Genomic DNA, 17,011 nt, shown 5'->3' with positions numbered 1-17,011 from the left:
GCCCTGTCTTTTAAAAGTTATATATTATGTTCAATTATTCCACAATATTTTCGATGGCCCATCTTGACCCTCCATCACTGATTTGGACCTTCCACTGATGTTGCCTGTATGAATATACCCCATCACCTCCATGTGACTTCAAAACATCTCTCTCTCTCTCTCTCTCTCTCTCTCTCTCTCTCTTTTTTTAATTTAATTTTTCTCCAACCATAGGAGACAAACACACCCTCTTGCCAATCACTTCTCTGGAGAAGGGACAGGACTTTTATTTTATTTTATTAAAAAAAATATTTTATTTATTTTTAAAAATTAATAAAACAAATTCAATTTCAAATATAAACAAAATTGACTTTGCTTGGAATTTGGGCCAATGACTTGCAGAGATTTGTCCTTTCCCCTTCGAGAAAGTACAGGGCATCCTGCTCCATGTCTTATAATTATTTTTTGTTTTTGGTTTTAGTACAAAATTGAAGATTTTAAAGAAATAAATTTTATATCTTAAACAAGAAATAATGTTAAATAGTCACATGTACCCCACAAGAGTATAAACAAAGACGAAGATAATATAAAAGAAAGCGATTAAAGTCCTCTTTTGCCCATTGTTTTTTAAAACGATTTAAAAAAATAATTTTTGAAAATAATTTTATAATATTTTATAAAATAAAATTTTATTTGAGAATCTAAAATATTTTTAAAATAATTTTTATATTCCATGTTTTATTTTTAATCATTTTATATATTTATATAATTATTTTTTAAATAATACTTAAAAATAAATAAAAACAATTAAAATATGTTACAAATATTTCATATTTTTTATCAAATGTATTTTTTTTCTTTTTAAAAATAGAAAACTTTCCGAAAAATAATTTTCAAACAAATCTTAAGAGTGTTTTTGAAAAATATTAGGCATTTGATAAAATTTAAGAATTATTTTTAAAAATTATATTAAAAAATCAATAATATTTTCTAGAAAAATAATTAATAGATAATTATTCTAAAAACATTTTCCCAACAAATATTTCAAGTAAAATACTGTATAACATACTCTCAAATACACTCTCAAATATGGTTATGTGTGCACGGTATAATAATAGTAATGATATAAAAAAAAAGGATATATATATATATATATATATATATATATATATATATATATATATATATATATATATATATATATATGAAATAAACTATTATAGCCTTTAAAAGGGTGAGAGAAAAACAATGCTAAGGAGCAACGGTAGGGGGAGCTAAAAAGCGCCGGGGATGCGCACGTGTTGTAGCATCACTCGTGGCCTAAAGGCCCTGTTAACAAAAACTAACAATTAAAATATGAATCGAAGGCATCTCTGCACTCTCCATTACAAAGCAAAAAGCAAATTCTTCCATCCAAAAAAGAAAATACCTTTAATAATCCCGTTATCACATCGATGAAACCCTCCATTTCCTATTAAAAATAAAAGACTCATATTCCAGTGGTTCCAATCCAACGGCCCACCTCCAATCCCCTCCACTCCGAACCAACGCTTCAGATCTCCTCCACACACAATTCGATGTTTCGCTTTCGGCCTCGTGATAGCGACGCCAGTGTGTGAGTTGCCCTCTGCCTACGTGGCTGTGTCTGTGGACCCCACTGTACCCCCCTTCTCTCTGAAAAGGCGGGAAGCAAGGTTTGTCACAGGCGAACTTCACTGAAACATTGATTTTTCTCTCTCTCTCTCTCTTTTTTTTTTTTTTTTTCATAATAAGAAAACCACCCATTTTCTTGAGTTTGGTTTTAGTTGATTTATGCAGAATTTTGAAATTCATTAAAGGAATCCAAAATTTCAGAGTTTTTTTTTTTTTTTTTTTAAATTATTTTATTTTATTATTATGATGTTTTAAAGCATATATAAATTTTTGGTTTTGCTGTTGATGAGGGGATGTGGTGGAATGTGGTGTATGCAACCAATTTTCTTTTTCTTTTTATTTGCTTTGGCTTTTTGCGTGTAGATTTGGAGATTCAGCTTCTACAGGTAGATTCGTCTGGAAAGGAACGATTTTCTGTTGAAAGAAAAAAGAAAAGAATCAGTCTCAAAACGATTCTATGTGTCTTTCTTGTGAAGATTTAGAGCTGAAATTCGATTGTTGTTGGCCTCTTTTGGGTGCCTCAACTTGGTTTCTCTCTACCCATTTTCCCTGAAAATCTAATGGGCTATCTGGGCATTTTCCGGGAAAATTTTTGCAGTGTTATAAATCTTCATTTTGGAGCTTCCAAGTAGCTGTTTCTCTGGAGACTTAAGCTGGGTTTTGGATCGTTTGGTCTGTAGCTTGAAGCTCTTCGGAAGATCCTCTATACAAGTACATGGGGTTTGTTTGATTCTTGATAATTTGGTTTCTGGGGTTTGTTCATTCCATGGAGAAGACGAGCAGAGAAGCCTTTTCCCTGCTTTTCCTGCTCATCTTCATCCATTTCTACAACGTAAAATGCCAAGAAAACATTATCAACCGCGTCTCCACTGATTCTTCTCCATCTCCATCTAGAGAAGCAGAATTCAAAAGTGGTCTCAAGAAGATAATCCTCAGCATAGTATTCGGGGTTTTAACCGGTTTGCTCTCCGCCGCCTTGTGCGCCGGCATAGTCCACTGCGTCGTCCGCTACATGAACCGAACCCCAATTCTCAAAGGCCCAGTTGTATTCTCCCCCAAAATCGCCCCCAAAACGGTCCAATCCGCGCTTGACAGTGAGAATCAGCTTCTAGGATCAAGCCCCAATGGAAAATACTACAAAACCGCTCTCGATAATGGACTCATAATCGCAGTCAAGAGGCTTGAACCCTTTGAGACTGGCTCACCAGAAACCCAAAGTAAATCCGTGAAGAGAAGAATTCAGCAGGAACTAGAAATGCTAGCCAACTTGAGACATAGAAATTTGATGAGTTTGCGGGCTTATGTCCGCGATTCCGATAGGTTTTCACTGGTCTATGACTATGTCCCCACTGGGAGTCTTGAGGACGCCATGAATAGAGTTAGGGAGAATCAGCTGCAGCTTAGTTGGGAGGTTCGGCTTAGGATTGCAGTTGGGGTGATCAAGGGTCTTCAGTATCTTCATTTCAACTGCGTTCCTAGAATTTTACACTATAATCTGAAGCCAACCAATGTAATGTTGGATGCAGAGTTTGAGCCTAGATTGGCAGATTGCGGGCTGGCTAAGCTCATGCCTAATTTGGATAGAGCTGCGTCGGGGTATAGCGCTCCAGAGTGTTTCCAGAATTGCAGGTTCTGAAATGTTTATACAAGTTTCAGTATCAAACCTTTGATGTGTTTTTGATGATAATTCCGGTTTCTATGCTTAGTATCTGCATAATTCATTGCTTTGAGAACTAGAGACTTTGATTTTCAGTTGGATATAAATGTCTAGAAAAATTTTCTATTATTTTCTGGGTACTTTTCTTACTATGCATATGAGTACTCTGCATTTGATCTTCTAATGAGCCTTTGTAATATCTCTGTTTTTCGGTTTCAATTGATCATTGGAACCAGAAAATTGAGTTGGTTTTCCATTGCCTATAGGAAGAGTTATAGTAGTTGATGAAGCTTTCCGAAGTGCTAGCAATATTTCCCATGAATTCTTCTTCACTCCATGGCTTCTATTCCTTAGTTTTTCTATAATTTGTGTAGCTTGTTTTGAGTTGAAATCTGATTTCCTACTATGCTGATGGTGGATGCTTGTGCAATTCCATAGGTATACTGAGAAGAGCGACGTGTTCAGCTTTGGGGTCATACTGGGGGTTCTGCTAACTGGTAGAGACCCCATGGATCCATTCTTTAGTGAAGCAGCAGGTGGGGGGAGTTTGGGACGGTGGCTTCGCCATTTGCAGCAAGCAGGAGAGGCAAGAGAGGCATTGGATAAGAGCATCCTTGGGGAAGAAGTAGAGGAAGATGAGATGCTGATGGCAGTGAGAATTGCTGTTGTTTGCCTATCTGATTTGCCTGCAGATCGGCCTTCCAGCGATGAGCTCGTCCCAATGCTCACCCAACTGCACAGCTTTTGAAGGAACTGTAAGTAATTCACCAAACTTCAGTTTCTGCAGATTCTGGGATTTGGATTTTTTGGGCTGTTTCTTTCAGGGTTTTGGCGTTCAATTGGCATGGAGTCTTGCTCTTTTTCGGCTATTTTGGAGGGGCAATGCAGCTGCTGCCTTCAGTATGTTTGGTTTCTCACAACTCTTGAGTCTGATTTCACTGCATCTATCATTGTAAGTTCATTTACTAAGCTATGTACAATGTACATTTCCAATGCTTTATCTGAAGAAGCTGGTATTCAAGTAGGTTTCTAACCAAAGAATCGAGTCTTTTATCGGTAACTATTAGGAGAAACATGCATTATTGTGTTTTTTTACCTTATAATTGTGGTGGGGTTCTGATGATTGTCTTTATTTAGACAGCTTTTATGGAGTTCACGGGTGTCCTCTTACCTTACCCTATCAGCTAATTCTCTTTCATTCCTTTGAAATGAGCCATGGCCGGTGGGTAAAGCATGTGATAAAATGACCTTTTTCTAGCTTTACATTGTTGAACCCACCAATACAAGAACAATCTCTTTGAACTAAAAATGGGTTATTTGCATTCCGTTCCAAATGGGTCCGTTTTGTTCTCATGGCAATAGGAATGAATTTAACAAATTTCAACTTCTATTACAATATCATTTGCCATAATTAGCGAAAATTTGAATCGGTAATATGGCTTCATAACCTAATTACATTGTCTTTACCCTTGGTTATTTTTGTTCATACTATAATTGCATTCTTGGTACCAAAATCACATTTCTCGTCATTGATCACATTCTTCATACGTTTGATCACGATTTTCATATCCGTATAGAAGTAGGACTAGATTAGGGGATTCAATACAGTACCAAAAGATATTAGTGCTATTAGGAAACAAAGATGGATTAATGACATGCTCCTTTTCATATAATAATTGTTTGTCATGCACCAATACGGCCTCATGTCTTTTGAGTATGAATACATGGTTAAGAGGAGCCCCCATCCCATAATATGCCCTCACGAAAACATAATGACTTATAGGTATAACGTTATTGTCGTGATTCATGAAATTGCATAATCAAACAAACAAACACCTATTATAGGATTAGACGAAGAGAGTGCCTACACTAACTTCTCCCCTAAGCTATGTGGGATGTCATATCTTCAATTTTATTTTATTTTTTTAAATGTTTCTAGTATTCACCGAAAGTCCTAGTAAATCCCCAAAAAAAAAAATAATAATAATAAAAGAAAAGGAAAAAACCAAGAAAAATAATGAAGAGGAAATGTATGATAAAGATAAAATCTCTCTCTCTCTCTCTCTCTGCTTTTTGCAGTGATTGGTGGTGCCTTGAGACCTTAACCGAACAACCCATGCTTATAGGGGAGTGGTGTTGTATTCATCTTTTGGATACATGCTCACTGTCTCTTTTCTCCTCACAGATTTAAAAGATATAAATGTAGTTTGTCTTTACGCTTTAGTGAAAGGTTTGTGTGACAAACTGTATTCTCATGCAGTGTATTTGCTTTGGGAGCCATGAAAAAAGGGTCTGAGAAAAAGCATATGTGGTGGGGTTGTTGGGAACTACTGATAGGTCATTCACTTGGGTCCAACTCCGACTCAAGGCATGCTCCAAAAATTAGTTTTAAATATACAAAAGAAAGAAAGGCATGGCCCATGGTTTGGAGCAAGCAACTGTCAGTTAGTCATTACACTACAGCTGTGGGCCTCTGGCTGCTACAAAAAAGAACGGAAAATTCTAAGTTACCGGTTGCTTTTATTATCTTTTAATAACGGTTCAAGCAAAATGAGAGTTGGTTGAAAAAATTGGAACAGATCGTTACATTGCTTTTCAGCCTCGAGAAAAATCTAGGAGAAAAACGTATCACTCAATATGCAACTTGGGTGGACTGATGGTCAATTCAACTGTCCAATCCAACCCGATTTGATATCTTGTTATTCGATTTGAGTTCAATCAAAGTGTTCTTTTCCTAAACTCGAGTTGAAATCAGGTTAGATTCGAATTAGAGAAAAATGTAAGAGATAATCTCGGATTGGGTTTATGTTGGTTAGTCATCTCAAAACTTAAGGAATAAATTGATTTTTATTAATCTTATCAATTAAATATAAGATTATCTGCTTGATTATTAATTATTCCAATTACTAGTCATAACACAATTTTTATTAATGCAGTATTTTATATTTCTATTGCACCTTTTTTTTTTTTTCCAATCCCACCCTGTATTTTAACATTCTTTTTCTTTTATTTTTATCTTTTTTTTCATCTCTGCCCACCCAACCCCCCACCCCACCTAAACTTTGTTTTTTTTTTATTTTTTATTTCTTTTATTTTTTCACACTCAATTGTTTCTCGTATTCTTCTTATATTTTAAAACAGAGTAATTTCTTTAAATAATAAATTATAAAATGATTTTTTCACTAAAAGTATAAAACGAAAAGTAATTTAGTAACTATTATAAACAATAAAAAAAATTCCATTTTTATAATTATTATAAGCAAAAAATTTAGCCAAACTATTGCCCGCCGGTGATCGTCGACTTCCATCCTTGTTCCAAACCCTAATTGCCATTGTCGCTTCCCAGGTCGTCGGAGCCCCACCTAGGTTATCGGTTTTTTTTTTTTGGATAAATATGTATATATATTTTTCTTTATAAAAAAAATGAAAGTTATAAATCTTACCTGAAAATTGTTTGAATTTCATTATTTATTGTATTTCGTATGTGATTCGTAGCCTTAATCAATTAGAATTTAGGTTTAATATGTTGAGAGGAAGTTAGAGAGAGTTCTTTATTAAAATGGTATATGTGGAAAAAATATGATAAAAAAATGTTACGTTTAGCAAAAGGGATGTTGTGAATAACAACCCCCTTAATTATATTCTTAAAGTTAATTGAAATTTAGATATTAATTAAATAAGATAAGCATAAAATTTAATTATTTATGATATATATATATATATATATATATACCCAATTAAAATTATTAAATGTTTAATTCGGTTCGTGTATCTGAATTTCCAACCTAAGCTAACCCGAATTGAATTCAAGTTCTTTTTTTTCTTTTTGTGGTCCAAATCCAATTCAAATTGTAAAAAGGGTTTTCCAAGCTTACCCGAAATTGGGCTTAAGTTCGGATTGGGTTGAATTGGATTGAACACGTCCATGTTGCACCCAGCTACCTGTTATAAATCTAAACCATTCAATTTTTTCGTCTCTTTCAAACTCGCTAATTACTTAGGTTATGACTATTAACAAATTAAGCTTTCGAGTTAATGGATGATTTAAAATATGATGTGGGTTCTTTCTCTTAGCAAAATAAAAGTAAATGTATATAGAAAGCATCTAACAAAAGAAGGGGTTATTCCCCTATCTACTTCTTTGATAGGCAAAAGTAAATGTATGTAAAAGCATCTAACAAAAAGGTTATTCCTACATTTGGTTTTATTATTGGTAAAATAAAAGTAAATGCATGTGAAAGCCTCTAACAAAGGGTGTGTCATTGTTGCAGACACGCTCTACATAAGCCATGGAAAAGGAAAGAGATTATTAGCCCATATGCTACTTCATTTTAAGCTTTTGAATTAATTTGGTAGCCATTTGCGAACCCTTGAATCTAGAGATGCTTGATGTTCCAATCTAGTTCCAACAATGCACTTCTCAGACTGAGAGAACGGAATTACTTGGTGTTACATATTAAAACTCGTTAATGTCCTATTCGTATCATTATGCTCAATAAAAGGAATGAGGGAAGCTCCAATAAAAAAATATTGGAAAGGAAAAATACTCTGAAAATGAATTTGTTCCAACATCCATTTTTTATATTTTTGTATTTTGTTTTTAAAATAAAAAATATTAATAACCTTTTTATAAGACATAAATTATTTTTACAAATACAAGATGAATTTATATTTTTTTATATAAGATATTTATTTTAGATAAAAAAGAAAAGAAAGAATATAAAATCAAACACTCAAAACCATTTAAGAGAGTATGTCATTACCCGTTATAATCCACAACAAAGCATAAAACAAACTTGAGAAAAATGGCTTAATGACTCGTTTTCACTGCTTACCATCTTGATCTTGGAAGCCTTTTCTTCTTCTTAAACCTTTCTATGACCTGAAAACTTTTTCTGACTGTTAGTTTTATACTTTAAAAGGAGTTTTAGACTACAGGTGAGGTTTAAATTGATGATAAATTTATATGATTGGGTTAAGTTTGAATTGGGTTGTACGAAATCTCAATGCAAACTCATTAAGTCTAGGTCAAGGTTTTGTTTGGTTGTGAAATTGTTCTCTACTTAAAATGTTTTGAAGAGGAAATGAGAAGAAAAAATTAATAATATTTTTAAAAATATTTTTGATAAATTTTTAAAAATGATTTTGATTATTTTCGGAAATAAAATTCCTTTTAAAACTTAAATATAAAAAATAGTTTTTTCGGTTCATTCTTTGTGAATATATTGTATACTTACATTTATACATACATAATATAAATATTTCCTATTTTTTTCAATTATTGCTTGTAATATTTTACAAAAATAATTAAAAGCACCTTAAATTTATTCTAATACAATAACATGTTCTCATAACAAATTCTCGAAAAAACTTTTTTTTTAATAAAAATGTTTTCAAATTAGAAAATTGTTTTGAAGAAGTGTTTCTAAATAAACCCTCATTTACTGATTTACCTCTCACTTATTTTTTATTTTTATTTTCCTAAGATCCATTTACCCTAAGAAAAAGATAATCACCATGGCATCACATATGGTAAAATAATAAATCAGATATATAATTAAAATCAGTTAAATATGTTTTAAATAATATATAAAATAATTTATTAATTTTAAATATATATATATATATATATTTATTCTAATTTTCTTTTTTCTATTTATTCTCTTTCCCCTCCATGTTTATCCTCAAATTTTCTTAGAGCGAAACATAACACATCAAGAAATCTACTTCCACCCATAAATCAGATATGACAAAAAAAAAAAAAAAGGAGATAATATCGAAATATAAAACTATGTTTGTTTCTATATATATATATATAATTTTATTATTTCTTTAATAATTTTTTTCTTGCCTCTTTTTTCAAGTATTCAGGCATTAGAAAAAAAAAATCATTTTTAAATGATTTTATTTTTTCACTTCGAGCCAAACATATCCTCTGAGTTGCAAAATTTCCACAAAAATTTGTCTTTAGTCTCTTTCCTTTTTTCCGGAAGAGAAAGAAACTTCCAAGCTTATGGTATGGGCATCCCTCAAAGCGTCAATCTCAGTACAGCCAAAAACCTTATCCATAATCCCACAACCAAAAAAATCTGGACACCCTTATCTCTTCAAATCCTCAATGCCCCTGCCTCTTAATTACACTCAAGCCCACCACCGAACTTCCCAAAAAACTCCATCAAAATGCAGGCAGCTTTGTGCTTCCCACCATCTACTCTCCCCCTCCTCACCCCCACCAAACCCTTCTCCCCACCCAAAAACCCCATTTCTAAGCTACAAACCTCCCCATTTCCACCCTTAAGAGCAACCTCCAAGCTCCAGGAAACCCCTTCAACAGTTGATTACAGCTCCACAACCTCGTATGTCAATTCATTACAAAAACAGTTTCCAAACAAACCCTTAATTTCTTCATTTTTCTTTATCAAGAATATTTACTTACTTGGTTGCCTTGTATTTTTCAGTGTCTTCCCAGCAGAGGCTTGTGAGGTGGTTGGAGGGGAAGCTTGTGATGCTGAAATGTATCCAGAAGTGAAGCTCAAAGCCGAGGCCGGAAACCCCCCGGCCAGGTCGGCCACAGAGGGTGTGGACAGAGAATATTTGGAGTATAACAGTCCCAAAACGTAAGATCAATCTCCAAACAACTGCCAATGATTCATCAAAATCAAGGCCTATTCAAATAACTTTGAATTTATGATTCTTGCAGGGTTTTCCCAGGAGAGGCCTGTGATGATCTTGGAGGAGAATTCTGCGAACCCGAGTACCAGGAAGGAGTTTTCCAGGAGAAATAGAAAATCATAGAAAATTGTAGTAGTCCTCTCTTTGCTTTCTCCTTTGTTTCTTCTCTCTATTGTGAATGGTCCACTACTCGCTACTGTAACTAAGTTTTTGTGCAGATTATGAATAGAAATCAAACCGTAATTAATCGTAATTTAAGCTTTTGTCTGTCTGCAAATTCGAGCTATTTGAAACAATCTTCTCTGATTAATCCGAAAAAATGTTCGAATCTGAAGTTACGGAAACTCATCCAACTTTAGCATAAACAGATTCAGAAGCGAGAAGAAAATATAATGCGCAGTTCATATCGATCTTTCTTGTATAGAATCAAATATGCAGATGAACAGATTAAAAACTTTGTAATGATGATTTTGAGAAAGAGTATTATGTAGCATCGTCTTCAGTGACATCCTCAAGAAACAGATACTGAAGAGCTATGGAGTACTTTGCGGTTCTCCTCCTCCCTGAGCTGCCACTTCCTGAATTGATGCCATTCGTGAGAAGAAATGATCCAGAGCCATCCCCTAAGATCAACACACGGAAAAGGGAGTTAAAACCCATGAACTCAAATATGAAAAACAATTTTTTCCACTTGAACACCAACCTCCCGTCAAACTAAGCTCCGAGATCATGTCAAATAAGCTTATAGGATTTTGGTTCAATATTCATATCATACACTTAACAACTACAACATGCAAAACCATACCACAAGAAAAAGTCCTCAAAACCAGAATTGATAAATGATTCAACACTCAAACCAACCTTTAATCGTAAAGATAGATGGAATCCATCTCTTGTAGATGAATAACAACCTCGGGGAGTCTCCATGGTGTGTATCAGACAGCAGGACCTTGCAAGGCGCGGTTTTGCTTGAGAAGTTGAAAATAAAAACCGGGCAAAACCATCAGTAGTCCCTAATGACGATCGAAAAAACACAAATATAAAAAACAGTTTTCGGTTTATTAGTTGTGAAAGCAGTGTATACTAATATGCATAATGTAAAAGTTTCCGACCTATTCTCCATGTTTCTAGTTGTTTTGCAAAACATTCTACGAAGAATGCATAGTTGCTTACTTGGCATGAAGAATGGCACTGCGACAAAGGGCTAGTGTCCGAACCATTGCCAAATCTCTTCCCCGAGGACTGTTGTATCTCTCTTGGCAGGTTCTACAAAAAATCGGAAACAAATTAACATTATAGCTTCTCATAAGAACAAAATTCTCTTCGGAATCTTATAAATGTCAAAAACAGTTCTCTCCGCCTGTTATCCATTGAAGTACAATACATTTGTACAATGCAAAACTTTTTGAAACAAAATTTTCAAACATGTTTTAACTGTTTTCAGAATAAATTTTGTCAAACCTGTTTTTGAAACTGGAAAAGCGTTTTTTATCTTAAAGAATAAAAAATTATTTTTAAGAACAATTACCAAACTGGGCCAAAAATGTTATCCACGAAGACTAGATTGAAGTTTGTTGTCAAAACATAAAAACAGAGAACAAGAAATGGAAACATGTTGTTGTTTTCAAAAACATGTTCTGGAAGTAGTCTATGAGATTAGAAGAGCGGAAAACTACTTCTATTTCTACAAGTAATAGCTAAAGATTCAGCACAACAAACAAAACAATGATACCTTTCATCAAAGAAATCACCAAAATCATCAATGATAACTGCAACTGGAAATTTGTGATGCAGGTGAAATGCAGCAAAATACTTCTTTATTGCCTCATCATCTTCCACATACCTTCATGATATTGAACATTATTAAAATACCAAAAGCAATAACAAAAGCAAAGCAATTTTTCAAATTACTTCTTCTAATAGGCATAATTTCAAAACAATTATATCTATTTGTTACCATTACGTTTATTCAAAAAAACAATTCAAATAATCCATGTGATTTAGGGCATGTTTGGTAACTAGTATTTCATTTCGGTGTGAAAGTCAGTTTTTGAAAACTGTGTATTTGGAAACCTAAAAATGTTTTTAATTTGTAAAACAATTGAAAACAAAAATAAAAAATTATCTAAAAGCATTTTATTTTCTATTTTTTTTTAATTATCAAATATATTCTCCTTTTATTTTTTTTGCTATAAAGAATAAAAACTGTTACCAAATATGGCGTTAACATTTTCTTAAACGTAATAAATATTAGAAGGAGTTACCATTTAGTAAAATACTATCGAATCACATCTTTGGAACAGAAGTCTATTGTAAGCAACAAATTAATTCTAACAATATACAAAAGTGATTTTTCTTACTTCATTTGTATACGCTGAAACATATCGGAAGAAGGATCCACACCCTAAAACATCCAAGATGTTAGGTATTGAAGGAACAAAATATATTGATTCTAAATATCAAGTTGAATAAATAAAAGATAAGAAAAAAAAGTTGACTTAGCCCTTGTTTGATAACTACTTTAAAAAACAATTGAATAAAAAAATAAAAAAACATGTTTAGCAATTAAAAAATGAAAAATAATTTTTTATTTTAAAAAAAAAATATATATAATATTTTTAAAAAACGCTTATAATTGTTTTCAATTATTTTTACTTGTTTTCTTATAACTGGTTTAAAAGAATAATTATACAAATACAAAGAATTATTATAAATAAAACATATTTAAAAACATTGAAAATAAATTAAAAACATTTAAGGTTACAAACAAATATTCATTTTACAAAATATTAAAGAACGATTTTCATAAATGGTTCTTAAAAACTGTTTTTCAAAATTATTTTAAAAAATAATTATCAAATAAGGCATTACATTTTATATTAGAAAAAAATAATACTTTTTTAATTTCTATATTAATTTTTTCCCACCATGTTATAATCCCTTTTAATAAAATTATATATAATTACTCGTGTAAAATGAAAAGATTTCTTATATATTATAATAAATAAAAAAAACTAAAAAATGAGAGAGGTGGAGAGTACCTGAGAGAGGTAAGGGGGTTTACTCTCTAACCTGCGCCGGGTGCATATGAACACCACATCACGATTTCCACTGTGGCCCTCTAGTGCAGCGTTGAAAGCGAATTGGAACAGCAAGGAGGTTTTTCCACTGCAAAATTAAATGAACGAAACGACGTCGTTTCAGAAGGAGCAGTTGAGAGAAGAGAGTGAAAGTTTAGAGAGAGGAAGTGGAGACAGCTACCAGGAAGGAGGACCGGAGAGAAGCATAAAATTGCCGGCATCTTCGCCAGCGGTGTCAGTTATCTCGCCGGAGAAGAACCTTTCCACCATCGCCGGAGATCTCCGATCTGGTTTGGGACTGTTTGGATGCCGGAGTTATGGTGTCATCGGCTAGGATGTGAGAGCTCAGACTCGAATATCGGCTTGGTTGATGTTATGGGCCTTTTTGTTCACTTTCAACTTTCAAGTTTTCAACCCAGGTTGATTTGGGCAACGGACTAGGCCTCTCCGAAATTTTCTGAAGGTCCAAAATTGAAAACCCACGCTTCTTGTTTTGGACATTCTCTTCTTTGTGAGCCCATGAGCCCAGATTAACAAGGCTAATGCCCATCCTTTTATAAGGAAAAAAAAACATTGAAGTAAGAAGTTTGTTTTCCATTTGCTCACCAAATTGCTCAGAAATTGAGGATATGTGTTGTAACTGGTTTTAAAACGGGCCCTGTTTTCTGGAGCAAAAAATAAATTTCTAACTTCAAAAACACATTAAGCACATTTTAAATTGATTTTTTTTTTTTTTTTTGATATTATACTATGAAAATGAGGTGATTATCAAAACACATTTGTGTGTTTTTTCAAGTATTTTTGGGTAAAATTTTATGAGAAATGGTAGGGAATATCAAAGATAGGTTGGGGTGCCAAGTATTATATATAAGTCCATAATGTCTTAATGATAAATAGATTAAAAGTGTGTTTGGTAGTGATTATAAAAAAGTTTTTAACATTTTCAACACTTTAAAAATTTTATTTTTTAAATGTTAGAAGAGTTAAAAATGCTTCTTATAATAACTGTCAAACAGACTCTAAGAGTGTGTTTGACAATAATTGTAGAAAGTGTTTTTATCATTTATAACACTTGAAAATTTTCATTATTTAAGTATCAAAAATGCTAAAAATACTTCTTATAATTACTATCAAATACATTTTAAGAATGTGTTTGATAGTGATTTTAGGAAGTGTTTCTAGCATATTTAATATATGAAAGATAAAATTTTTCAAATATTAGAAAGACTAAAAATAGTTCCTAAAATTATTTTCAAAACGCATTCTAAGAGTGCATTTAATAATAATTTTTAAAAATGTTTATAATATTTTAAATACTTAAATAATAAAAAAATTTAAATATTAAAAACACTTTCACTCAAAATGCTTCCAATAAAAATATTACTAAACGTAATCTTATTTAATATAAGGGTAATTTCAAGTAATTTGCATATAAATATATAAATAATAATAAGAGATTGAATTTAATAACAACTCAACTTTAGTATAAAAATATTAAATATGAAATAATTTAGTATTTAACAAATATAATATATTGTAAAATACTTTATAAGAATCAAGATTTTAAGTTATGGTAAGATCAATTCATTAAAATTAAAACCAATTTAATACATTTCATTAAATTCGAAGTAATTTACATTGATTGATTGCCTCCGTTAATATTGCTACAAAATATCATTATTTTTTGTTTTGAATCTTGCAAATTATTTCCATAGAAAAGCACCAAGCATTATCAATGAAACAAAGAATAGAAGTTGAAGCAAAAGTATATCGCATAAAAGGGCTTTCATGAAAATAATAGAGTTGTGGAATCCTATCCTAAAGGGAAGTACTAATTCTCCCACAAAAAGGAGCTTTTGTGGCCAACAAATAAGTGAGTCGGGACTTAAGTTTTAGGCAAGGCAAATATTGAGTTTGAGATTCATCTTTAGAATTGAATAAAGAATAAAGTAGTGGAACTTTTCTTTCTCAATAAATTGACATATCCTATTAGATTTCAATTTGGCTTTTATGATTTACTTGGGTCTTTATTCTAATTCCTTGACCAATTAATAATATTAAAAATTTGTCCAAGATTCTTGAATTTAGGTCAATTCTTTTATTTTCAATGGACCATACCTTTATCATCACTAGGAACCTTATCTCACAAACCATAGACCACTAAACTCAAATAAAAACACAAAATAAGGCAAAATTATTATAAGAATGGATGCCATATTTCTATTAAAATAATAATAATAACAATAACATTATTTAAAAAAAAAAAAAAAAACTATGTCACACACTTCTTAATCAACAAGGACCCTAGTGTTGGCGTGCATGGTCTATAGCTTTCCAAAGACTTCTTAAGCTTTCTTTATAGTGTTATATAAGACATATAGAAAGTTGAGTTTTGATGGTTTGGTTTAAAAGGGAAAATCCAGCCATAAGTAATTTCCATCTTTCTTATTGTTTCAACTATTTTGTATAGAAACCATTCATAAAGCTAAAATGGGCTAGCATCCTAGCACCCATTCATTTTTCTTACCATCTTTTAATATTCAAAAATAAAAATAATACTCAATGGAGAGTAATTTTGGTTCAAATGCTTTTGGTTTATAGCACTTTTATTGAAAAGGTTTTTCTTTCTTTTTTTTAATTGTTTCTAGGAAAATACTAAAAGGAAAAAAGATGTTAAATAAAATAATTATTTTATATTTAGTTTATTAAGAACATACAAAATAAAATCAAATATAATTAAAATTGGTTAAAACTTTATATATTTACAAATTGCTTAATTTTTATATAAAAGACTTAAAATAACTTAAATGGGTTTAAAGTAACATATCAAAATAATTTATTGAGCTTAAATTTATTTTTTTATTTTCAATTTTTCTCACATTTTCCATCAAATTTTTTGAGAATCAAATATAATTTTAATGTTTATATATAATTTTAAAAAAATGTCAGATGTATAAAAAAAATCTTTTAAAAAAGTATTTTTTAAATGATTGTCTAGAAATCACTTTTAAGTGAATTTTGAAAGAGATTCTTAAAAATTTTTCGAACACTTCATTTTAATAAGAAAACGTTTTCGAGGATTATGAAATGCTTTAACCTTTTCAAAATAACTAGTAAATAAGTTCTAAGTGTTAGTTATGGAATGATTATCATAAATGTATCAAGCCTTTCAAATTTATTTTTTTCTTGTTGCTTCTATTAGAAATACTTTTTCGAAGAAATTATTAGTATTTGGATTAAAAAAAAGGGTAATTTATTATTATTATTTTTTTTAATAATAGATTATATAACAAAAATGATTTTTGAAATAAGCATCCGCAAATTGTTGATTTAAAAATCACTTTATTGATCGATGTATGAAAAATGATTTTAAAACATTATTAAATACATAAAATTTGCAAAGAAATTATTTTTGAATATTAGAAAGCACTTCTACTACTAGATAGAGTATTAACATTTTGTCCAATACACAGGAGGATAGCTCAATATTTTCATTGATAAGGAGCAAAATATATGATACAAGTCTTGAATGAAAACAGAAAAATTAAAAGTCCTAAACACAGAAGACTATGAGAACACCTAAAGATAAGGGCACAACTCATATACAACAAAATTTCAAAAAGATTCAAATAAAGAAATAACAAAATAAATAGATGTTAAAATAATAAACCAATACAATAAATGTCGTTCATTATGCCCTCTCAAGACAGACCACGGGAAGGGAAACCATTATTGAATTTCAGATATTGAAATTGAGAATGAGGCAACAACTTGGTAAGAATATCTGTAAATTGATCATTAAAAGAGACATGAGCCACATGAAGAGTACCCAATTGAATGTGATCCTAGATAAAATGAAAATCAATTGCAATATGCTTTATTCATGAGTGGAAAATAGGATTGGAACACAAGTGAGTTGCTCCAAAATTATCACAACAAATGACAATGGCTTGAGATAGATCAACATGAC

General features: G+C 31.4%; 3 protein-coding genes across 7 annotated transcripts; 2 read left to right on the top strand and 1 right to left on the bottom strand.

Moving 5' to 3' along the window:
- Positions 1-1,864: 1,864 nt before the first annotated feature.
- LOC117934005 (inactive leucine-rich repeat receptor-like protein kinase CORYNE) lies at positions 1,865-6,028 on the top strand. 4 transcript variants are annotated; one of them, XR_004654416.1, is made up of 3 exons: positions 1,865-3,261; positions 3,728-4,241; positions 5,550-6,028. XR_004654416.1 is itself a non-coding variant. In XM_034855776.1 (3 exons), exons 1-2 carry the CDS (start codon positions 2,399-2,401, stop codon positions 4,035-4,037), a joined length of 1,173 nt encoding a protein of 390 aa, XP_034711667.1. In that variant the 5' UTR covers positions 1,865-2,398; the 3' UTR covers positions 4,038-4,044; positions 4,114-4,421. The 4 variants fall into 4 exon arrangements, 2 of the variants coding, with proteins under 2 accessions (XP_034711667.1, XP_034711519.1); XR_004654420.1 differs by lacking the exon at positions 5,550-6,028 and adding an exon at positions 4,427-4,546; XM_034855776.1 differs by lacking the exon at positions 5,550-6,028 and having other exon boundaries at positions 3,728-4,044; positions 4,114-4,421.
- Positions 6,029-9,421: 3,393 nt separating this feature from the next.
- Positions 9,422-10,214, top strand: LOC117930433 (light-regulated protein, chloroplastic-like). The gene is made up of 3 exons (XM_034851118.1): positions 9,422-9,645; positions 9,748-9,906; positions 9,990-10,214. Exons 1-3 carry the CDS (start codon positions 9,470-9,472, stop codon positions 10,072-10,074), a joined length of 420 nt encoding a protein of 139 aa, XP_034707009.1. The 5' UTR covers positions 9,422-9,469; the 3' UTR covers positions 10,075-10,214.
- A 101-nt stretch (positions 10,215-10,315) lies between these two features.
- On the bottom strand, positions 10,316-13,418 carry LOC117930314. Of its 2 annotated transcripts, XM_034850942.1 has the most exons (7): positions 13,223-13,415; positions 13,003-13,129; positions 12,322-12,365; positions 11,694-11,804; positions 11,135-11,227; positions 10,823-10,929; positions 10,316-10,584 (listed from the first exon to the last, which is right to left on the bottom strand). In XM_034850942.1, exons 1-7 carry the CDS (start codon positions 13,309-13,311, stop codon positions 10,445-10,447), a joined length of 711 nt encoding a protein of 236 aa, XP_034706833.1. In that variant the 5' UTR covers positions 13,312-13,415; the 3' UTR covers positions 10,316-10,444. The 2 variants fall into 2 exon arrangements, with proteins under 2 accessions (XP_034706833.1, XP_034706909.1); XM_034851018.1 differs by lacking the exon at positions 10,316-10,584 and having other exon boundaries at positions 10,867-10,974; positions 13,223-13,418.
- Positions 13,419-17,011: the final 3,593 nt, after the last annotated feature.

This window comes from Vitis riparia, chromosome 1, assembly GCF_004353265.1.
Source record: "Vitis riparia cultivar Riparia Gloire de Montpellier isolate 1030 chromosome 1, EGFV_Vit.rip_1.0, whole genome shotgun sequence".
NCBI lineage: Eukaryota > Viridiplantae > Streptophyta > Magnoliopsida > Vitales > Vitaceae > Vitis > Vitis riparia.
This window is presented reverse-complemented; position numbering and strand designations above follow the sequence as displayed.

What these genes read in the sequence shown, in the direction of transcription:
- LOC117934005 (XM_034855776.1), top strand. Translation starts at nt 2,399, where the DNA reads ATGGAGAAGACGAGCAGAGAAGCCTTTTCCCTGCTTTTCCTGCTCATC. An exon ending in GAGTGTTTCCAGAATTGCAG is followed by an intron (nt 3,262 to 3,727) that starts GTTCTGAAATGT and finishes GCAATTCCATAG; the next exon opens with GTATACTGAGAAGAGCGACG.
- LOC117930433 (XM_034851118.1), top strand. Translation starts at nt 9,470, where the DNA reads ATGCAGGCAGCTTTGTGCTTCCCACCATCTACTCTCCCCCTCCTCACC. An exon ending in GATTACAGCTCCACAACCTC is followed by an intron (nt 9,646 to 9,747) that starts GTATGTCAATTC and finishes TGTATTTTTCAG; the next exon opens with TGTCTTCCCAGCAGAGGCTT. An exon ending in GAGTATAACAGTCCCAAAAC is followed by an intron (nt 9,907 to 9,989) that starts GTAAGATCAATC and finishes TGATTCTTGCAG; the next exon opens with GGTTTTCCCAGGAGAGGCCT.
- LOC117930314 (XM_034850942.1), bottom strand. Translation starts at nt 13,311, where the DNA reads ATGGTGGAAAGGTTCTTCTCCGGCGAGATAACTGACACCGCTGGCGAA. An exon ending in GGTGATTTCTTTGATGAAAG is followed by an intron (nt 11,228 to 11,693) that starts GTATCATTGTTT and finishes GATTTTTTGTAG; the next exon opens with AACCTGCCAAGAGAGATACA. An exon ending in ATCTATCTTTACGATTAAAG is followed by an intron (nt 10,585 to 10,822) that starts GTTGGTTTGAGT and finishes TGTTGATCTTAG; the next exon opens with GGGATGGCTCTGGATCATTT.